Raw genomic sequence first — 22,907 nt, 5'->3', positions numbered from 1 at the left:
ATGTCTAAAGCAAAGTAAAAAATATATTTGGAAGGGCAATAAGGTTAGCCAAATCAGGCCCTCTATTGTAACTAAATAAGCTTGTGGTGAGTGTTTGTCTTAATCATGTGATGGCATAAAAACTTGTTAGGTCTTTGTCTCCTCTTCAAACAATTTTAGAGAAGTGATTATTCCAAGTATTATTTTTAAACTGGGTAATGTTTTTTGTAAATGTCTCATGATAATCAAGCATTTAGTTATGGGGAATTGAGAGGTGAACTGTGTCATTTTATGCATAATATAATCAAGCTGTGTTTTGTTTTGTTTACAGGGAGGAATTTAGATAAGACTATCCTTAAACAACTATTTATAACTACTGTAACAGAAACAGAAAAGCAGCAGATAACACATTTCAAAGAAGATCAAGTTTGTAACACTGAAAGCATTTCTTATCAAAAAGTTTGATAAAATGAAAAGTTTCCTACTGCACATATTTCAAACAGCTATTCTTTTCATTATTTCTGTGATAAATCCCAGTGTACCTTAAAATGGTGTTTATTCTGTAGAAGACCTATAATTTAGTAAATTAACACTTTAAAACATTTGCTGTTCATATAATAGCCAGATTTTTATTTTTGAGATGGGTTTCACAAAATATTTTTTGGAATTGGTTTGGGAGCTTATATATGCAGAGTTTCTCATCCATGGAAGTTAGTTATAATAATGATAATAAGAGGGGCCGGAGTTGTGGCGTAGAAGGTAAAACTGTTGCCCTTGATGCTGGCATCCCATGTGAGTGCTGGTTCATGTCCTGACTGCTCCACTTCTAATCCAGCTCCCTGCTAATGACCTAGGAAAAGTAGCAGAAGATGGCCCAAGTGCTTAGGCCCCTGCCACCCATGTGGGAGACCCAGATGAAGCTCCTGGCTCCTGGCTTTGGCCTGACCCAACCCTGGCTGTTGTGGCCATATGGGGCGTAAACCAGCAGATGAAAAGTCGCTCTCTCTTTCTGACTTTCCCTTTTTTCTCTGTAATTCTTTCAAACAAATAAATGTCTTTAAAAAATAATGATAAAATTTTCTTTAATATTGTCATTTTTCCTTAATATTGTCATTTTTTCTTAGCTGATTGAAGAAACACAATTATTACGTTGTTATTACAAAGTTTTTACAAAACAGTGTCACTATTTTTATTAAATACAAGGTTTGTCACTAGAGACTTAAAAGTAGAAGAGATCTTAATTTTTTCTTAAAGATTTATTTATTTACTTGAAAGGCAGAACAATGGAAAGAAAGAGAAACAGAGACCAGGGAGAGACAGAAAGAGAGACAGAGACAGACACTGATTCCATCTGCTGGTTCACTCCCCAAATGTCCTTCTGGGTCTCCCAAGTGGGTGACAGGGGCCCAGGCACTTGGGCCATCTGCTGCTGCTTACCCAAGCACATTAGCAGGGAGCTGGATCAGAAACGGAGCAGATGGGACTCCAGCCATGCTCTAGTGTGTGCTTCTGGCATTGTAATCTGCAGCTTAACCCAGTTTGCCACAACACTGGCCCCAGAAATCTTACTTTTAATCAAAGCTAAGCCTTACTGATAGTTGGTAATGAAACGTCAGCCATTTATTTTGTAATATATTTGGAAGATTTCAATCGTAGAATACATTTTACTACTGATAATTCATCTTGTTTTTTTTTTTAACTTCTTTAGTTTTTAGTATAAGCTCAAAAGCAATGAGGTACAAAATATCAACTATAACTGCAGATGACTCTCGATAGTTAATAATCTTTATTTAAATGGTTAGTGTGTAAGTCTACAGTGGCTCAGGTTTCTCCTAGTTCTACTAAAAGCTGAGTCACCTTCACTATAATCAAATTGTAAGAGAGGAGTATAGATGGAATTTAGTGAAGAGTTTCACCAAATTAATTACCAATTTCTTTTGAAAGTTTCCCTCAGAATTTTAAATAAAGGAGTTACATCTGTATGTTTTGAACAGTTGAGTGGTTAGGGGCAGAAGGCTGATTGATTACGTTATCACAAATTGGTATTGCTATTGTGTTGTTTTGGTTATGCCAATGTGGTGATCTTGATCTCCCTTCCCTCTCCATCTGTACTTTTTCTTTTTCTTTTTCTTTCTTTCTTTTTTTTTTTTTTTTTTTTTTTTTTTGAGAGGCAGAGAGAAAGCTCCATTCAGCTGTGCCACTCTCCAAATCTCCAAACTGCAACAGCTGGAGCTAGGAAGTGAGCACTCAGTTCAGTCTTCCAAATGGACAGCAGCAGCCTACCCACCCGAGTCATCACAGCTGCCTCCAAGGGTCTGCACTAACAATAACTTGGAGTCAGGAGCTGGAGCTGGCAATTAAATTCAGGCACTCCAGTTTGAGAAGCAAGTGTCTTAACACTCAGCCAAATGCCTTTCTCTATCCTGTCCTTAAATTCTGCATGTTTACCCAGTTGTCTCCTGGACTATTCTCTTAGTTCACGTTTGAGAAATAACTCTTTATTTCTTTATTTATTTGACAGAGTTAGACATGAGAGAGAGAAGCAGAGAGAAAGATCTTCATTCCGTTGGTTCACTCCCCAAATGGCCGCTATGGCCGGTGCTGCGCTGATCCGAAGCCAGGTGCTTTCTCCTGGTCAGTCTCCCATGCGGGTGCAGGGCCCAAGCACTTGGGCAATCCTCTACTGCCCTCCCAGGCCACAGCAGAGAGCTGGCCTGGAAGAGGAATAACCGGGACTAGAACCTGGTGCCCATATGGGATGCTGGCGTCGCAGGCAGAGGATTAACCAAGTGAGCCACGGCGCTGGCCCTGAGAGATAACTCTTACTGTGTGAGAGTATATTGTCCTGTAGAAAGTCTATTGATCTTCAAGTCAAATTTTTGCTTTAATTCCCTCTTCGCTGGCTCTTGGCTGTATAATCTCAAGTGTTTGTTCTGAGAATGGTTTCCTTATTTATAAAGTGGATAGTGGGCCAGCATTGTGGCACACCAGGTTAAGCTGCCACCTGCAGTGCCAGAATTCCATATCCAAGTACTGGTGCTTTGGCCCTTGCCATCCACATGGGAGATCCAGATGGACTTCCAGGCTCCTGGCCTTGGCTGGGACCAGTTGAGGCCGTTGGGGCCATTGGAGAGTGAACCAGGTGAAGATTCTCTTTGCCAGTCTGCCTTTCAAAATGAATAAATAAATCTTTAGGAAAAAAAATGCATAGTGATAATATCAACCATTCAAAAAGTAAATTGGTTTGTAATGTACCCAACTCAGCTGCTGGCACATAGCAGAGCCTTGATAAGTATTTTATTCTTCCTAACAATTTAAAGTTGTTTTATAATTAATGTGGTCACAATAATAATATTCTTTGGCAAATAATAAATGTCTAAAGCTGTCTGTTATAGATCATGAGAGAAGTTATAATCAGTTGTCCTATTGTGGAAGCAGTGTATGAAATAATATTAATGTGTACTTTTGAGTATTTGTAAAGATAATGAACATGTTTTTTCTTCTAAGGTGTGATTTTTTTTGTTACACACCTGTTTCAGGAATATGTGTAGGTTGTTAAAATGCAAACATTAGAGATGAAGACAGTCTTCCCTGGTCCTTCCCCTTCATCCCTGTCCCTTTGGAGGGATAAGTGACATTCTGTCCTTTCAGACATGTCTAGTCACTCATTCTATCTTGCAACATGAATGGTTTTCCTGGAATCAGAGACACAGTTTAAACTGATTCTTCAAGAAACCAAGAAACTTTTCACAGATATCTCCAAGAGGTTTATTTTTGTAACCTGTGTTAAATACAACATTCTTATATATCTTATATATATTATAATACAGTTTAATTAAAAGAAAATATTCGATTATTAGTCTTAGATCTTTCCATGTTCTTGCATATAAACGATACTCTTTAAGTATTACACAGAAAATCATAGTATACTATACAATACATCCATTTAAAAAATTATTAGGGCCAGTCATGTGGTATATCAGGTTAAGCCACCACCTGTGATACTGACATCACATATGGGCATGGATTCCTGTCCCAGCTGCTCTACTTCTGATCCGGCTTCCTGCTAACGCACCTGGGAAGGCAGCAGAAGATGGCTTATATTCTTGGGCCTCTGCCATCCATGTGGGAGACCTGGATGAAACTCATGGCTTCTGGTTTCACCCTGGCCCAGCCCTGACCATTGTAGACATTTGGGGAGTGAACCTGCAGATGGAGGATCTCTCTGTCTCTTCTCTATCCATAACTCTACTTTTAAAATAAATAAATCTCCTTAAAAAAATTATTGAGAGTTTCCATGTTGCCTAGCTATCACTTCTGGGGCTAAGACGGCACAGAACAAATGAAGGCCAGGTTGTCGTGTTGCTGACAATCTGATGGAAGGGCATATATAAATGAGAAAATAGAAGGTAGAATTAAGCAGGCTGATAAAAATAAAGTTCTGTGTCAGAATGAGTGGCCCTAGAGAGCCTCTGTGAGGAAAAATGGCCCATGAGAGCTGAATTAAAAGGAGTCATTCATACAAAGTCCAGGAGAAGGCTCTGTGTATAGGAGGCAAGTAGTGTAGGGGCCCTTTTGGTGGACACCAGCACCGTGTCTTTGGAGACCAGGAAGAAAAAAATGTAATAGAAGGTATGAGATGAAATTGGAGTTGTGAGCCAGGGCCAGGTTTGTTGCTCCTTGTAGGACAGAGTAAACATTTGGATTGGGGCCAGCACTGTGGTGTAGCAGGTTAAACCTGCAGTGCTGGCATCCCATATGAGTGCCAGTTCATGTCCTGGATGCTCCACTTTCCTTACAGCTCCCCATTAAAGATGCCTGGGAAAGCATAAGAACATGGCTCAAGTGCTCGGGCCCCTGCTCCCACATGGGAGACCCAGATGAAGCTCCTGGCTCCTGGTTTTACCCTAGCCCAGACCTGGCCGGTGCGGCCATCTGGGGAGTGAACCAGTGAACGGAAGATTCTCTCTCTCTCTCTCTCTCTCTCTCTGTGTGTCTATAACTCTGCCTTTCGAATAAATAAATAAATATTTTAAAAGACATTTGGATTATTCTTAGTATGTTGGAAAAGGCTTTTAAGTGGGGGAACTGATTTAAGTATTATCACTGTGGCAGATCAGTTTGTGAAATTACAAACAGTGAAACAATCAATATTGTCCATGGTTTTTTGTCTTATGTGTGAATGTTTTGCCAAATATATAATGTAAAAATAGAAACATTAGCTTCTAAGATTTATACATTTTTTTAAAAAGGTACTAATTGCTCTTCCAAATAACTGCACCTTTTGCTTTCATACAGTACTATATCAAAGTACCCATTTTCCCAAACCTTACAAACACCTTTAACTTTTGCTAGTATGGCTGGAATGGCATCTCACTGTTTTATTTTGCATTTGATGCTATGTTTTTATTCTGTATTTTATTTTCTAGTGATCAGGTCATAGTTTAACCTATACTTTCAGAAGGCTTTGAAACTTGCTACATTTATTACCCTGAAAAGAAGACTTTATTGTTACAATGCAACAATAGTTATCGTGTTGGCCATCATTCTGCTTGCTATAAAAGATCTACAGGGTCATATGATGATGATAATTTTAGGTGATGATCAACATCAGGATTTAGACACAGTTCACCTAAAATTTTATAACTTACTGAGGGATACAGGATAAATTACTGAATCTTACCAAACCTCTGCCTCTTTATTTGTAAAACAGAGATAACAATGCAGATCTCTCTGGATTGTTCCAGGGTTTAAATTTGAAGATCCCTTTAAATTTATAGTCTCAACAAATATAAATGTCCCTTTTCCAGCAAGGCTTGATATACAGTTCAAGCTTCTGTACACCTTAAAGCAATTGGTTCTTTCACTCAGCTGTGAGTGAAAGGGGCACTGGTGTGCTGTGAAAGTGTGCTGGTTTAAGACTGCTGTTGAAGGGCTGGTAGAAGGTGGAAGGGAGTCAGCTTGGTAAAAAAGCTGATGCCTTTTGGTTACCCCTTTCAGCACCTGTGAATAATTCATGAGCTTGAAAGATCCTCCAAATAATAGCTCTTTTCTTGTTAGATGTCTGCTTAGATTTTGTCTTGACAGGCTTTTAAGTTCTTCTTTTCTTGCTATTTAGACTTGTATTTTTTTTTTTTTGGGTGGTTCGCTCCAATAAGAGGCAGTATTTTTGATTTTTAAAAAGTCTTAGATGCTTTTGGGGAGAAGTTGAGAATTGAGAAAAATATCTTTCTTCCTTAAGTGTATAATCCCTAGGTGGTGAATTTTGAAGGCAGTTATCAACAAAACAAAGCTAAAAGACTTTTAAAATAATGATCAATACTTTGTAACATTATAAACCTGGTTGCTTTCTATGAATTGAATAATTGTTTCCTTTGGGTTACTGCTATACGTTGGAAAACAGTATTTTTAGATAGCTCTGAAATTCCCAGTTCCAGAAGTGCTATGCACTAGTGAAGGCGATGTAGAAAGAAGTGAATTCTGCCCTTGAATATCTGGCAGCTCAACTTACTCTGCTTAAATAAAAAAGATACACTGGAGTTCGTTTCTCAGAATAAGTCTTAAGTGTTAGAATCAACCTTGGCCGGCGCCGCGGCTCACTAGGCTAATCCTCCGCCTTGTGGCGCCCGCACACCGGGTTCTAGTCCCGGTCGGGGCGCCGGATTCTGTCCCAGTTGCCCCTCTTCCAGGCCAGCCCTCTGCTGTGGCCAGGGAGTGCAGTGGAGGATGGCCCAAGTACTTGGGCCCTGCACCCCATGGGAGACCAGGATAAGCACCTGGCTCCTGCCTTTGGATCAGTGTGGTGCGCTGGCTGCAGCTTGCCGGCGGTGGCCATTGGAGGGTGAACCAATGGCAAAAGGAAGACCTTTCTCTCTCTCTCTCTCTCTCTCTCTCTCTCACTGTCCACTCTGCCTGTCAAAAAATAAAAAAAAAAAAATAAAAAAAAGAATCAACCTTACCTCTTAATTCTGTGGATTCTCTGATTGCCTTTTATCTTTAGAGTGAATTAGAAAGAAACTATGCATTATCATTCTTTCTATAGATCAGATTAGAAAGGCTTATTTTTCAAACTAGTGTGTGTGTTCTGGAAACAACTATTCAGTATTAGGGAAAAAATAATCAGCAAACAGTGTCTACAATGCACCAGGTCCCTACAAAATATGACTTGATTCCTAAAGCAGCACTATTGAATTGATGGGATAAGATGGTAGGAGTTCCTTTCTTTTTCATTTTTCTTGTTTAGAGTGATGTGCCATTATGGAGTTTTTCCAAAGCATTCAACTTAGTTTGCTTTGTTTTTATACTGATTTATTAATAATTTAATTTATTAATAAATATATTAATTAAATAAAAATATTTATTGTTAAGTCAGAGCCACACACACACACAAAGATCTTCCATCTGTTGGTTCACTCTCCAGATGGCCACAACAGCCATAGCTGGGCCCATCTGAAGCCTGGAGCCAGGAGCTTCCTCCTGGTCTCCCATGTGGGTGAAGGGGCCCAAGCACCTGGGCCATCCTCTGCTGCCTTCCCGGGTGCATTAGCAGAGAGCTGGAAGCGAACTGGAGCAGCTGGAACTCAAAACAGCACACATATGTGATGCCAGCATTGCAGGCAGAGAGTTTACCTGCTATATCACAGCGCTGGTCCCATTGATACTCTTGTTATAACAACTTTATTTAGATAGAATTCACATGCCATAAAATATATCCTTTAAAAAACATATAATTCCTGGTTTTTAGTATATTTACAAAGTTGAACAGCTATTACCATTATCTCATTCTGTCACCCCCACCCCAAAGAAGCCTGTATCTATTAGTAGTTCCTGTTTCCCCTGCCCTCTGGATCCAATCTAGTTTTTTATCTATACATTTACCTATTTAGACTTTCTACTTAGTGTACGTTTTCAAGGCTTGTCCTTTTTTTTTTTTTTTTTTTTTTTTGACAGGCAGAGTGGACAGTGAGAGAGAGAGACAGGTCTTCCTTTTGCCATTGGTTCACCCTCCAATGGCCACCGCAGCCAGCGTGCTGCGGCCGGCGCATCGCGCTGATCCGATGGCAGGAGCCAGGCCCTGCACCCCATGGGAGACCAGGATAAGTACCTGGGTTTTGGAGGAAGGTCACAGAGGACTATTTCATCACATCGAATCGAGGGTATATACCATTGGGGCAGAGCAGTGGCATAGTGGGTAAAAAAAACCTCAGCCTGTGGTGTCAGCATCCCATATGGAAGTCTGTTCAAGTCCCGGCTGCTTCACTTCTGATCCAGCTCCCTGGTAATGGGCCTGGGAAAGCAGTGGAAAGTGGCTCAACCCTGGGGCCCCTGCCACCCATGTGGGAGACCGGAAGAAGCTCCTGGTTCCTACTTTGGATCAGCCCAGCTCTGGCCTTTGTGTGCATTTGGGAAGTGAACCAGCAGATGGAAGATCTCTTTGTCTCTGCTTCTCTCTGACTCTGCCTTTCAAATAAACAAATCTTTTAAAAAAAATTTGTGAGGGTGACCTTCATCACATGATTGCCTGGCTACAGTAGGGGCTGTCAGTTTTCTCCACTGCACACCATACTGTTTTGCAGGACGTCACTGTGTGCAACCCATACTCCATCTCCTGGAGGCTGGAGCAGCCACATGATTTGCAAGTCTTCTGCAAAGGAGATTTGCCTCTTTTTCCTCATTAATTTATTTATTATCACTGTGTACACATGGATATTTATTTTATACTTTGGGTTATAATCCAATGCTACTTTATTTTGTTGCTTAAAGTGTCCCAGCCTTGGGCATGCTCCCTTAGACACACCCCAATCGGTATGGGACTTTTTGTTTTGAGTACATCTTTCCTTTCCTTTCACTTTTAAATAACCCAGATCCCCATAGAAGGTAACTTTAGGACAACTAACAATACTGGCCTGCCCTGGGATGGAATTCCTATGCTGATGGGGGAAAGGTGCCTCTTCTGCAGGGGGTAGAAAGGAGGCTTCGGGGAAGGGAGGTTGAATTAAACACCTGTCCTGGCCCTCCTGGAGCTGTTTAGTAGGTCACAGTAGTTGCTGGTAAATCTGAGATTCAAGCAAAGCTGTTAGGCTCAAACCTTCTGTTAATTGTCCTATTTCAAGCTGCATAAAACTGGAGAGCCTAAGAGGGTAAAAACCTCAGGAATAGAGGATAAGGCTTAAAAAAAAAAAAAAAAAGAGTTGGAAGAAACTGTTCTCCAAATTTGATCCAGAAAGCACTACTTTAAGCAGCTTTTGTTATATTTTACCCTTAGAGATGGCTTCTGATTTCTCACTGAAACTTCAGTGTCATGTCACAAACACTAATGGAAGATTTACTGTTGGACAATGGCATAATATTTTTATGTTGCATTTTTATTGAATGCCACCTCAATGTGTTTCGCCAAGTGTGCGGGTTTTAAATTGTGACTGTTCTGAGGCTTGGTATTTTGTAACAAATTATATTCCACTATAGAGCTTATTCAGTTACTCCTTTAAATGAAGTCAATCTAAAGATCTTGCTAACTTCCAAGGATGCCAGATGAGTGAGTTAGAAAGACTGCCATCATCCCCTCCTCTGCAGTGTGCACACTGAATGACACAGTGATTTTACTAGAGACATTTATCAGAGGAAGCCAGAGCCCATACTGAGTGCATCTCTTCCAATTGTGGAGCCACATTGTGAAAATGGGGTTTCTGTGGTGAAACCAGTTTAGTTGGTGATGGCCATTAAATACCAATGATCTCCCTGTTGCAGGTTTATTATTTTTGTGAAAGCCGTTTTAGGCATGTGTCTGTGTATCTTCAAGGTTGTGGTATAAAATATATTTCTTACTGTGGGTTAAATGTACAAAGAAGTTCCAGAATCACTGCTGTAAGGGACCGGGAACTCCGCTTTTCCCCTCCTGCTTTCCTTCCAAACCCTGAACTTGCACAACTTGGTGCTAGGACTTTTCAGGAAATCTGGGCCAGGGAGAGCATGTCGAGGGAAGAGGTGAAAAGGAGTGAGCACAATGCAACAGCCTCCTGACACTGCCCTCGAGCTGATAGAGTCAGAACACTAAGAATACTTCCAGCCCTCCTCATTCTGAATGCGGGGAGAATTCACCCACCGTTGACAGTGCGTGATGAACCAGACATGTTGAGTATCCAGTTCTACCTTGTCTTTATTCGGCGCAGCTTTTAAAGCGCATTCATGAAGCAGCGACTGGACAGACTAAGCCCGCGGAGTGAAGCACCTGCCTCTGGCCGGTGGCGAGAAGTGGGAGGAGGGGCGGGGGCCTTCCTGGCGAGGATTGCACTGGGGACCCTCACCATTGGACAGCGTCAGGGAGTCAGGAGAACCGGGCGCCGCTGGAGGAAGGGGAAGCAGAGCTATAAAGAGGGGAGTCCCGCACGCTACGTCTACAGAGAAGCGTCAACACAAGGCAAAAGGGCTCTTGGCTGGATGCTGTCGGAAAGGAGAAACACGCAGAAGACGAACGTTCCTGCCTCTTGGAACACCTGTCCCAGGTTGCCAGCCCAGTCCGACGCCTCTGCGTCGGCAGCACCTGCTTCCTTATGAACTTGGCGAGCGCTGAGTGCCTTCGCTCCACGCCGCCACGCAGCCTCCGGGGCTCTGATGGAGAGGAAGGTGAGATCGATGTCCTGGGAGAGGAGGAAGATGAAGACGACGACGAGCAGGACGACGAGGAGGCGGAGGGAAGCCAGAATTTCCTAGAGCAGCCTCGGCCGCCAGGGCTGCAGGGAGCTCTGCGAGGCGCGGGCGCGCATCCCGGAGAGCGCACGGAAGGCAGCAGCAACCACAGCGACCTCTCGCAGTTTGGCACCAAGTTCAGAGCACCGACGAGGTCTGTGGCGGCCTTGGGGGAGTCCCCGCAGCCCGCCAAGCCGCCCTACTCGTACATCGCGCTCATCACCATGGCCATCCTGCAGAGCCCGCACAAGCGCCTCACGCTCAGCGGCATCTGCGCCTTCATCAGCGGCCGCTTCCCCTACTACCGCCGCAAGTTCCCCGCCTGGCAGAACAGCATCCGCCACAACCTCTCGCTCAACGACTGCTTCGTCAAGATCCCCCGCGAGCCGGGCCACCCCGGCAAGGGCAACTACTGGAGTCTGGACCCAGCCTCCCAGGACATGTTCGACAACGGCAGCTTCCTGCGACGCAGGAAGCGCTTCAAGCGTCACCAGCCGCCCCCTGGAGCCCACCCGCACCACCCCTTCCCTTTGCCCGCCGCGCCCACCGCTCTGCATGGTCCCCACCCGGGCCTCCTCCTTGGGACCCCAGCCCCGCCGCCGCCCGTCCCGGGAGCTTTCCCCACCGCGGTCCCTGGGAGCCGCCCGTGCGCGCTGCTGCACCCGCATCCCCTTCGCTACCTGCTGCTGTCGGCCCCGGCCTACGTGGACCGTCAGAGGAAGGCGGAAGGCACGGACGCCGCGGCCCCCGGTGGCCTACGGGTGGTGCAACCCTCGCAGGGTTCCCGGCCTTGGGAGGAGGGCAAAGGCCCGGGGTCGCGGCCGGGGGGCGGTTGCACCTCCTTCAGCATCGAGAGTATCATGAAAGGGGTGAGGGGGGCGGGTGCAGGGACGGCGCCCAGCCTGCCGGCGACCCCGTGGAGTTACTGCCATCTGCTGCAGCGCCCGTCGTGCCTGGTGCACGCCCAGGCCGCTGCCCCTTTGCTGCACGTGTCGGCAGCCGCCGCGGCCGCGCGGACCTTCCTGCAGCAGCAGCAGCAGCAGCAGCAGCAGCAGCAGCAGCAGCGGGAGGAGGAAGAGACCTGCGCCGGCGGCTGCGTTCCCAGCGACGGCGCGCCCCTGGGCCGGCACCTGTCGGCAGCCACGGCGCTGCTGGAGTGTCAGCGCGCGGAAGAAGGCTCGAGACTGATGTCGCTGGCCGCTCCTTCCGGCGGGGAGGGAACCTCGCCAGCGTTCTGAGGGTACTCCGTCCCCGTCCTTTACCAAGCCCCGCAGGGCGCACCTGGAGACTGCGAGACAGCTGAGTGACTGACTCAAAAGTTCAGCTCCCATAGCCATCAGACGGGGCGCAAGTCTCAGCATAGCCAGGACCGGGTGTGCGCGTCTGAATCCCGCAGCTGGGGCAACCGCTACTTTTGTTCGTTGCAAAAATCACAAGAACACCGGATTCCGACCCCTTATAGACAACGTGAGGGCAACCTTTGGAGGACGTAAGTCTCGCCTTTTCTTTTCCCACCTTCATTGCGGCTTCCATGGCCTTTCCGACTTGCACATTTCCCTAGGAATTATGAACGCTAGTGCAGTATTTCGTTCCGGTGTTAAAAGCAAGCAGTCTCCAGTGCAAAACACCTTGCCCCGTCTTCATTTCCCAGGGCTGCAAGTACTGCTTTGGAGCCAAGCGCAAAATGCTTACACGCCCCCCGTGCCACTTAACACAAGTAGAATTTTTAATTTTGGAACGTTTATTTCTTGTCTGTGTGTCTGACGTGCCATCTTTCACGGAGACGTGTTGACAATACGCCTAGCTTTATAGAAGAAATAAAAATGCTACACTAAAATTCGGTGCTACCCTGTCGTTATTTGCTTTTTAAATGGAACTCCTTATTAAAACGTATCTTCTTTCCTCAAATGATACAATTTATTTTTACAATTCATATTTACTATAGATAACCGAAACTATTTTTGGTATGGCTTTTATAATTACGAATATCTGTGGTACGAGAGTCCTGGTTTTTAGAACAGATTTAAAATTAACCGCTAGAAGAAAAATAACTGGAGCAAGTAAATCCTCCATTTATTTTCTATCTTTCTAAAGGTTTCTTCCTCTTCCTCTTCTTCTTCTTCCTCTTCTTCTTCTTCTTCTTCTTCTTTTTTTTTTTTTTCTGTAATAAGCGGGAGAGCGCTTTAAGATCACTTTGGGGGCTGCAGTTGTGGCTTGGCAGCTAAGTGATGCCGGCATCAAATGTGGGCGCTGGTTCCAGTCCTGGCGAACCCACTTCTGAGTCAGCTCCCTGCTAATAGCCAGGGAAAGCAAGTGCTTGGGCCCCTGCACCCATGGGAGACTCAGATGGCTCCTGGCCATAGTAGCCATCTAGGAGGTGAACCAGTGGGTGGAGGACCGCTTTCTGTTTCCCTAACTTCGCCTTTCGAACAAATAAATATTTTTTAAAAGTTAATTTTTAAAAGTAGTTTTCAACCAGAAAGATTTCACTGTTACTAGGCTTCAGGTGGCAGAGGGGAAGGAACACAGGTGAGAAGCACTCCATGCAATACTCGCCCGCAGGAAAGCGAATCTCTACAAGCCAGACACTGCCCCGGAGCTTCACCGCGCGCTGCTTTCTTTATTTCTTTTTAATAAAATGTTTGCTTTCATATATTTATTTAAAAGGCAGAGCATGAGTGGGGGGGGGGGCGTGGGAGAGAGCGACAGCTTTCACTCCCCAAACGACCCAAGCCAGAAGCCTGGAACTTCACCCGCGTCTCCCACGTGGGTGCAGGAGCCCGAGCTCTCGGCCATCTTCTGAAGCTAGGACTCCAGTTGTCATCGCAAGAGGAGCCTTAACCCTCTGGGCCACAAAACGCGAGCGAGCCCCTTGGGCGTCCGCCTTCTCTACTCCCCACTCGCTGCGATTCATTGCTCCTGTCAGCAGGGCGGGGGAACGCTTTCCTAGAGGGGGCCCACGTCTGCTCCCGTGCCCTCTCATCCAGAGCGCTTCCTAGCCATTCCCACCCGCTCCGGCCTCGGGCCGTTCCAGGGCCATCCTGGAAAGCTGCAAACCCGCCCCTGCGTAGCTGCCCAGACGCGAGCCTGCCAGGCTTCGGTCACCTCTGCACCTGCTGCTTCCGCCCGCAGAGGGTCGCCCAGGGTCCCGAGTTCACCCCTCCGAGCACACTCACCTAAGAGTTTGGGGACAAACAGAGCAGAATGGGGCCCCTTCGCGCCACGGTCCCGCCCGCTCAGGTTCCCGCTCCCTGTTGAAAGTGGCCCCGGCAGCAGCAAACGACATCCGGGCGCAGGCCAAGGTGGTGGCTGAGCTCCGTGCGGACCGCCCTGCGAGTTTTCTTCCAGCTTAGCACGGCCACGAACGTAGGTGACCGAGGGTCCGGGCCGGCCCAGGCCGGCCGCAAGCGCCTCATTTTAACGGAACTATGGGGACAGTAAATTCCTAGAAAGCGCCAGAGTAAACGCTGTCACCCAGTCCATCGTAAAGGGTGCTTTGTTGGGGTTCACCTAGTCAGAAGCGCCACGACCGCGCGGACAGGTGCGGTCTTCGGGTGGGAATGGCCCGGTGGCTGGCTCGCGGTCACCAGGTGCTCGCCAATACGAACTCACCCCTAACATCTAGCACCTGCGGGGCTCCCGGTTGCTGACTAGGCTGCCAGCCGGCGCGGGGCTGTGCGGAGGGCGCGACTGGAGCGCTTCGCGCGCGTGCCGTGACCAGGCCGGGCCGCAGTGCGCTCAGCGCGGGGTTAGCCGCTGGGGATCCCAGGCCCGGACCCCGAGATTGTGTATCTAGCCTCCCGGACTCCTGTTGGGTCCCGGGCTCCTGTCCACACCGCGGCTGGGATTAAAAGCCACATCGCTCCCGAGTTGTGCGGAGCATCCACGGTCGAGGACTCGTTTTCTTGAGCCCTGGCAGACTGGATGGAGCCCTGGGTGCCGCGAATAGCCCATAGAAATTAAAAGCGCGCCCGAAGCCCCTCGGGCTGTAGTTTCTGAGCCGCATCGCAAGCCCCATGCGAGCCTTCCTACGGGTCGCAGACGCTGAGATCCCATCAGAGCTAAGGTTACGGGCACAGAAGCCCGCGCCCTCCGCCCCGCAGCCCTGCAGGCCGGGAGGCAGGTTCCTCGACCCGAGGTCCGCAAGCGCTCCGGGAGGGGCCTCTGCGTACCAACAGAAGTGCCTGGCGGCAGTGGTGCTAGCTCACAGCCCAGACCTGGGCCGCGCACCGCCTCTACCTCAGGAAAAGAGGCGGCGACAGATCGGGTGGGGTGGGGGCACAGCCCCGTGCCTTGCGCCTCCGCGGGATTTTCGTTGTCCCCGCTCGTGGTTCCGGACAACGCTGCAGCCTCGACGTAGGTGTTGGCTGCACAGCCGCTACCTGGCCGCCCTCCGGCAGCGGGAATTCCGGAACCTGCGTGGGAGCTCGGCCTCTCGCACAGACCTGGGGCGAGGACCCGATAGGTAAGAGGAGTGGGAGGCTTACCGGCGAGTTAACAAGTTTTGGGTTTACTGGAGTGGGCGGTGAGGCCGGCGGGGCGGACAGGGAAGAGAGAGCCGGTGCAGGTCTAGGGGCCCGGGACGCCTGCAGGTGGCCGCGGTGGAGAGCGGGGGCGGCAGGTGGTTTCCAGCGCGGCGGGAATATTCTAGAACGCCCCGTCTTGGCGGTCCACGTCGGCACCTCGTGAGTGGTACCTGCCCGTACGCTGGAGTGTAGCCCGTGACCCGGAACTCTGCCCTGTCTGCAGACTGTCCGTGTAGGACGCCCCTGCTGCTTTCGTGTTGACTTGGATTCAGTAACCCTAGGCAGAAGATCCAGGGGCTTGGAGAAAAGAATGGAATAAAAGGCAGTCGGATTTAACCAGGCGGGCATCCAGGTGAAGTAAGTAGCGTCTCCTGAGGATTTGTGCCTGCCCTTCACCGTATTGTACTGGAAGTGTGTGCAGCTCGTGAATCGTCTTTCCCACACGTTTAGGAAAGACGTTCAGGGGTTAGCACCTGATTGCAGCCTACATGGTAAGCTTGCTCTCGTTGCTAATGACACCTGCCTGGAATTTCTGCAAAAATAATTTACATTTAAAGGCTGTTTTTCATAGCAGATTCCAGATTATTAAAGTACATTTTAAGCACTTACTGATTCCATATATACATACGCTGCAAGGATCTTACATAGGTGATAGCTAATAATATAAACATTTATCCCATCTCCCCCACCCTCCAAAAAATATGTAGGGAAAGACAAAGGATTTGAAGACCCATTGTGAAATTCAGTTCAGCCTCAGTTCCCTGTTGCTCAACTACCTACACATAGTCAAGATTTACCTGGATAAAAACTTGATTTCTTGTTTGTCCTCAGAATGCGAACATGAGTTTGTTGAAATCAGCAGTTCAGGCTGTTTTGAGCCAGTAAGGATTTACTCAGCCACTGAAGCAGTGTCAGTTCCAAAAATCCAGGCAAAGAGAAGGGGATTAAATGAAGTTTAGGAGATTTCCTTTCCTTCAACTACTGTGGTCTTGCCGTGTGTAGCTATCCTATATATGAAGTCATGATTCTGACAGATAATTCTGAAAGTTAAAGGGACTATTACTGTGTTAGCCAAGGTATCTGTTGTGTATGATATATTGTGCCATATGCCAAAGTGGGTTTCTTTACTTTTCTTTCTTTCCTTTTTTTTTTTTCCTTTGTAAGCTTTTAAAACTGTTTTTAAAAATGGAAACTTCCAAGCATGTGCAGTGGCAGGGAGGTTTGAGTGATTAACCTTCAGTTACATGTTCCCTGCCTGGGCCTCCTTAGTTTCTTCTTTACCCTCTGACAAATCTTGTACATCCTATCCTTTCATCCATAATTTTTTTGAGTATTTCTTTAAAAGATAAACCTTCCATCAGTGTAACCGCAATACCGTTATCACACCCAAGTAATTCACTGATAGCATCAGCTTGTCCAGGCGATATTTGAATGTCCTCAATTGTCTCAAAAGGGTTTTTGTTTAAAGTCGGTTGGTTTGAAGCTGAATGCAAGTAAGGACCACACATTGGATTGGTTGATAGCATCTGTTAGGTGTTACTCTTAGGTTTCTCCAATCCTTTTTGGGTTTCTTGTATTTGTATTGAGGAGACTGGACTATTTGTCCTGATGAATATGGCATTCTAGATTTTTTGATTATAGGAAGCATTTCCATGGAAAGATATATCCAGGGATAATGTTATTTAGATTTTTGAATATTAGCAAGTAGTAATATTGTCTGTAGAGGACAAGCATGGCTCTGGGGAGGCTTATGTAAAATTTTCCTAAATAGAAACACAGTATTTTCTCATAGCTTTTTATTTCTTCTTGGAAGTTGTTTATTGTAAGATAATTTGCAAATATCTTGCTGTCTTTAGTACACGAAACAGTACACCATGCTTCTTCAGAGACATTAGTAAGCTAAAAATAAAACCAGCTGGTTCAATTTTCCTTCTTGTCTGAGGATGGAACTTGATTTCATTAAGCCAGAGCAGCAGCACCAAGATAATTTCAGTCTACTCTTTTGTGATGACAGCTTGGTGGGTTACGGTTGAATGTCAGAGTCAGTTTTGTGAATCATCTCAGAAGCATTCTTGCTGGCCTTGTCCACAGCTGTCATTCTCACACTCTGCTCACTGGTGGTGGACTCCTTCAGAGAGTAGTAGAAGATGTTGGCCAAATTGTATTCTTGGTAATTTTGCATCACATCAGCATCAGCATCATCATAGATACTCATGCTCTCAGCACTTGCAATGGTATTAAGGGAAAAAGTTGGCTTTTCTTCTGTCTTATAGGAGATTACAGACTTTAATCGATTAAAGATGATAGACCCTTCATCAAACTTGTATCCAGAGATTAGTAATTCAAGAGCAATGACTGACACATCTCCAAAAGTAGGGGGCTTTCTTCCAACTTCTTTGAATGTTACTAGAAACTGGTCAGAATGAGTCCTATGAAGTATGCCCCTGATTTTGTCACCAGTTCCAACCAGCAAAACTTCTCTTCTGGCGGCTGTGAGTGTAGCCACCTCACTTTTCATCTGTTTGGCAATGGAGGAATGATAGCACCACAAAGCCCTTGATCTGAGGCATACCAATAAGGAGGTGTTTCTTCTTGAGTTCAGGTGCCTTAATATGAGCTTTTTCAGTCAGAGCAAAAAAAATCCTATTCCATACACTCAAGCTAGTTTCAGCTTCCTCTCAACTGGGGCATATTTTGCTGCTGCCACCATTTTCATAGGCTTGGTAATTTTTTGGATGTTTTTAATTGACTTTAGTCACCTGGTAATGTCTTTCAAAGTTGCCATGTTTCGAACTTGGACTCATTGAGGTTGCAAGGCCCTGGCCGACAGCCCAGCGATGGTCACCTGAGAAAACATGGTGGCATCAGCTTTTCTCATATCTTTTAAAAATGGACTAATTTCCTTGTATTGGTAGAAATCCAAATTACTAATCAAATAATTACTATCTAAAGAATTAAACCAAGTTTTATTTTGGTGAGAACACTGCTCTTTCTACTTTTAACATTTTAATTGAAGTTTCAAAGACATTTTATGTTTTAAAATTTTATGTTTTATATTTTAGAGGATAAAAGCTAAATGTGATAAGACTCAGGATTTGTGTAGGGTAATAGCACAAATTCTGTATGGGTGAAAATTCATTTTACAGTAACTCAAAGAGATTCAGGATATGAAAGAAATTTGGACAGAAGAAAGTTTACATGAATGTACAAAATAAGCATAATAAAAAATGGTAGCTAGCTTTTTGGGCTCCTCATTACTTTAATGAATGTACATACAAAATAAAGTTTCTGTCTCCATTTTTCCATTGTACATTCTGTGATTTCAGTTGTCTCATTCTGCAATTAGCTACACAGGATTCTGGGTTCCCACTATATGGAATATCTGTAAAGGCAATAACAAAATCTGTTCAACTTCATATCTTAAATAGTCCCCAGCAAAATTATGCAAAAACATGCAAGTAAATTAATTGAAATCTGTTGTACCTATAATACCATGAATGTGCTGGGGTGTGTGTGTAACTGATTTAAGTTTAAACTCACTTCTTCAAGTACTAGTTCAGTTTCTGAGGATAGATACTGGTGAGGGTTTGGATCTATGTATGAAATCTGTGTTGGTTTGCATCCCAGTTCTACCTTTCACTGGCTGTGATCTGGGATGAGCAACTTGACCTCCACGGATACAATGGTAATAAACATAGGTTTCACCTTATAGGGAGGGTGTTTTGTGGGAATTGCATGAAATAAAACTTGTAAAGTACTTAGCACAGGAGCTAGTGTGTGCTAATGCTATATAAATGTCAACCATGAGGTCACTTCAAAAAGTTTGTGGAACATGGAATTTTGGTGCATGAAAATTTTGTAATCTATGCATATGAGATGTCTTCAAAAAGTTCATGAAAAGTATGCATTAAGAAAAAATTATTCATGGATATTGACATTTTTGCACTCCAGTAAATTTACCTTTTAATTCCATTTTCACAAACTTTTCCAAGTCCCCTTATGTTATTTGTTACTGTTTTATTTAACTTTTATTTAATGAATATAAATTTCCAAAGTACAGAATATGGATTACAATGGTTTCCCCCCAATAACGTCCCTCCCACCCGCAACCCTCCCATCTCCTGCTCCCTCTCCCCTTCCATTCACATCAAGATTCATTTTCGTTTCTCTTTATATACCGAAGATCAGTTTAGCATACATTAAGTAAAGATTTCAACAGTTTGCTCCCACACAGAAACATAAAGTGAAAAATACTGTTTGAGTACTAGTTATAGCATTAAATCTCAATGTGCAGCACACTAAGGACAAAGATCCTACATGAAGAGTAAGTGCACAGTGACTCCTGTTGTTGACTTAACAAATTGACACTCTTGTTTATGGCATCAGTAATCAACTTAGGCTCTTGTCATGAGCTGCCAAGGCTATGGAAGCCCCCTGAGTTCAATCCTATCGAGATGGCATGTACCAATGCCATCTCCCTAGTCCCAGTGATCAATTTCTGTTCACAATTGATCGTAATGATAGGACTAAGAACCAAAGGGATCACATAAACAAGAATAGTGTCTGCAAATACTAGCTGATAGAATCAAAAAGGGAGAGAATGATCCAACATGGGAAGTGAGATACACAGCAGACCCATAGAATGGCAGATGTCCTAAACAGCACTCTGGCCTCAGAATCAGCCCTTAAGGCATGCGGATCCGGCTGAAATGCCCATGAGAGTATTTCAGGCATGGAAAGCCAAGACACTCTGGGGGAAAAAAAAAAACCTAAATGAAAGATCTCCACGAGTGAGATCCCAGTGGAAAGAATGGGTCATCAAAGAAGGAGGTACCTTTCTCTGTAGGGAGGAGAGAACTTCCACTTTGACCATGGCCTTGTCTAAATATGATCAGAGTCAGTGAACTCAGGGGGCTTCCATAGCCTTGGCAGCTCATGACAAGAGCCTAGGGTGATTACTGATGCCATAAACAAGAGTGTCAATTTGGTAAGTCAACAACAGGAGTCACTGTGCACTTACTCCTCATGTAGGATCTTTGTCCTTAGTGTGCTGCACATTGAGATTTAATGCTATAACTAGTACTCAAACAGTATTTTTCACTTTATGTTTCTGTGTGGGAGCAAACTGTTGAAATCTTTACTTAATGTATGCTAAACTGATCTTCGGTATATAAAGAGAAATGAAAATGAATCTTGATGTGAATGGAAGGGGAGAGGGAGCAGGAGATGGGAGGGTTGCGGGTGGGAGGGACATTATGGGGGGGAAACCATTGTAATCCATATTCTGTACTTTGGAAATTTATATTCATTAAATAAAAGTTAAAAAAAATAAAATCTCTGACAAAAAAAAAAGAATAAAAAAGGGAGAGAATGATCCAACATGCAAAGCGGGATACACAGCAGACTCATAGAATGGCAGATGTCCTAAACAGCACTCTGGCCTCAGAATCAGCCCTTAAGGCATGCGGATCCAGCTGAAAAGCCCATGAGAGTATTTCAGGCATGGAAACCCAAGACACTCTGGAAAAACAAAAACAAAAACAACAACAACAACAACAAAAACCTAAATGAAAGATCTCCGCAAGTGAGATCCCAGTGGAAAGAACGGGTCATCAAAGAAGGAGGTACCTTTCTGTGAAGGGAGGAGAGAACTTCCACTTTGACCATGGCCTTGTCTAAAAATTATCAGAGTCAGTGAACTCAGGGGGCTTCCATAGACTTGTTACTGTTAATAGCTATGTTTTGTCCCTAAATGTTGGTGGAATCTTGCCTGACATTCTTTGAGTCAGTATTCTTTTAGAATACTGGGTATGCTCTTTGTTTCCTGAACTTCCCGATGCAGTTCTGCTAGTTCTTTGTTTTAAAATTTATTTATTTGGAAGGCATTTATTTGAGTTACAGAGAGAGAGGGAGAGACAGAGAGGTTTTCCATCTGCTGGTTTACTCTCCAAATGGCTGCAAAAAAGCCTGGAAGTCCACCCTAGTTTCCCACATGGGTGGCAGGGGCCCAAGCACTTTAAGCACTTTGGCCATCTTTTCTGCTGCTTTCCCAGGTGCATTAGCAGGGAGCTGATTTGGAAGCAGAGCAGCTGGACTCTAGCCGGCTTTCACATGGGATGCTGGTGTCACAGGTAGTGGCTTACCCCGTTGTGCCACAACACTGGTCCAGCTCCACTAGTTTATTTAGCTTGTGTGAGGGGCAAACTCTTACTGCCCAGAGTCAACAGGACCTTCAGGAAAGCTCTCCCTGCCTACACAGAGAATTGCCTTTACTTATTGGTGAATCCCAGGAGAATAACATGAAATAGTCACAACTATGTGAAGTTAGTGTACCTGGAATAACAAGCATATTTCTTCTCTTGCATGCGTTACCACTGCATTTCTTTCCAGCTTAATTTTCATTTGATATGTAGATTTATTTTTTCAGTCATTCATCTAGGAAATAATGACTGAGCAATGATTCTGGGTTAAATACTGTCCTAGGAGCAAGGTTACAATGATGAACAAGATGGATGCAGGTACCACCTGCAGAGCTGGTATCCAGCGTTGGGCAGAGAATTGGCTGACCCTCAGACTGGGTGATAAATGCAATGCTGGGAAAACCCATGGTGTTGTGAGAGTAAAAAAGGAGGGATGGAGGAGAAGAGAGAACAAAGAGGAGTGGGGAGCAAAGGAAGAAGCCCCCATGTCCTCCTCCCCCAGCTGTAACAGCAGACCTCAGTTCGGGAGGCGAGAAGTCTGTCACAGAACTGAAATCTCAAATATAACTTCTGACTGACTTTTTGTTTTTACTAAATTGAGACTGTTGTATTGACATGAAGTAGCTGAAGACATTTGTGTGTGTGTGTGTGTGTGTGTGGTGAAAAGCATATAACATAAAATGTACCATCTTAACCATTTTTGACTGTGTGGTACAGTAGGGTTAAGTTCATATTGCATTGCAATAGGGCTTTGGAACTTAAACTGAAGCTCTGTTCCCACTAGGCTACAACTCTGCTCTGCTCTCTACCACTCATCCTTACCCCAGTTCTGGTAACCACCATTCTACAGCCAGGAGGCTTTTTGTATTTCTTCATAGTGACCAAAGGGGCATGGGTAAGGAGTGGGATTGTGTGTGTCCTGCTTCACTTTCTGGGAATGCACAAATAGAAGCCCCAGAGAGCAGACTTAAGGACAGCAAGAGACAATAGAGTTGTGTTTTGATGACACTGGGTTAGGCAGTCATGGTAGTTTAACCTGATGGTTAAGCTTGTTAACAGATCTGTATTCTTCACTGGAGGAGGGCTTTAAAAAATTTATTTATTTGAAAGGCAGAGTTACAGAGAGAGAGGGGGAGAGAGAAAGATACCTTTCATCTACTGGTTCACTCCTCAGATGGTCCAGTGGTCAGGACTGGGCCAGGCTAAAGCCAGGAGCTTTATCTGGATCTTCCATTGAGTAGAATACTTGGGCCATCTTTTGCTTTCCCAGGTACAGTAGCAAGGAACAAGATTTGAAGTGGAGCAGGGACATGAACTGGCACTGATATGGGATGCTGGTGTTTCAGGCAGCGGCTTAGTTATTGTCATATTTCAGTGCCTGTCATGGAGCCTGCCATGTAGCAGGTATTCAGCAAAGACCAATGATCCATCACATGAATTTTGTGTAACTGGTTGTTTTGCAATATTTATGTTTGTAATAAGTTTAAAAAATAGAAGATCGAGTACTGGGGTCAGT

At 45.1% G+C, this 22,907-nt stretch overlaps 3 protein-coding genes and 1 pseudogene across 7 annotated transcripts in view; 3 read left to right on the top strand and 1 right to left on the bottom strand.

Moving 5' to 3' along the window:
- ZNG1A (Zn regulated GTPase metalloprotein activator 1A) overlaps positions 1-5,130 on the top strand; it is a 55,717-nt gene extending 50,587 nt beyond the window's left edge. For all 4 annotated transcript variants that reach the window (XM_008256123.5, XM_089337087.1, XM_002708232.6 and 1 more), the window contains one exon: positions 311-5,130. In XM_008256123.5, coding sequence (XP_008254345.2) covers positions 311-444 — 134 coding nt within the window. In that variant the 3' untranslated portion in view covers positions 445-5,130. The remainder of the gene's footprint in view (positions 1-310) is intronic.
- A 4,669-nt stretch (positions 5,131-9,799) lies between these two features.
- On the top strand, positions 9,800-12,492 carry LOC100340294 (forkhead box protein D4-like 1). The gene has a single exon (XM_017341641.4). It carries the CDS (start codon positions 10,530-10,532, stop codon positions 11,901-11,903), a length of 1,374 nt encoding a protein of 457 aa, XP_017197130.3. The 5' UTR covers positions 9,800-10,529; the 3' UTR covers positions 11,904-12,492.
- A 2,189-nt stretch (positions 12,493-14,681) lies between these two features.
- LOC149128729 (uncharacterized) lies at positions 14,682-15,614 on the top strand. The gene is made up of 2 exons (XM_089337058.1): positions 14,682-15,130; positions 15,415-15,614. The coding sequence occupies exons 1-2, from the start codon at positions 14,682-14,684 to the stop codon at positions 15,425-15,427; spliced, it is 462 nt and encodes a 153-aa protein (XP_089193184.1). The 3' UTR covers positions 15,428-15,614.
- A 1,394-nt stretch (positions 15,615-17,008) lies between these two features.
- Positions 17,009-18,048, bottom strand: LOC149128728 (ATP synthase F(1) complex subunit gamma, mitochondrial pseudogene; annotated as a pseudogene). Its single transcript, XR_016215080.1, has one exon. The product of XR_016215080.1 is annotated as an ATP synthase F(1) complex subunit gamma, mitochondrial pseudogene (transcript).
- Positions 18,049-22,907: the final 4,859 nt, after the last annotated feature.

Source organism: Oryctolagus cuniculus, chromosome 1 (assembly GCF_051225735.1).
Source record: "Oryctolagus cuniculus isolate XC-2025 breed Fujian yellow rabbit chromosome 1, ASM5122573v1, whole genome shotgun sequence".
NCBI lineage: Eukaryota > Metazoa > Chordata > Mammalia > Lagomorpha > Leporidae > Oryctolagus > Oryctolagus cuniculus.
This window is presented reverse-complemented; position numbering and strand designations above follow the sequence as displayed.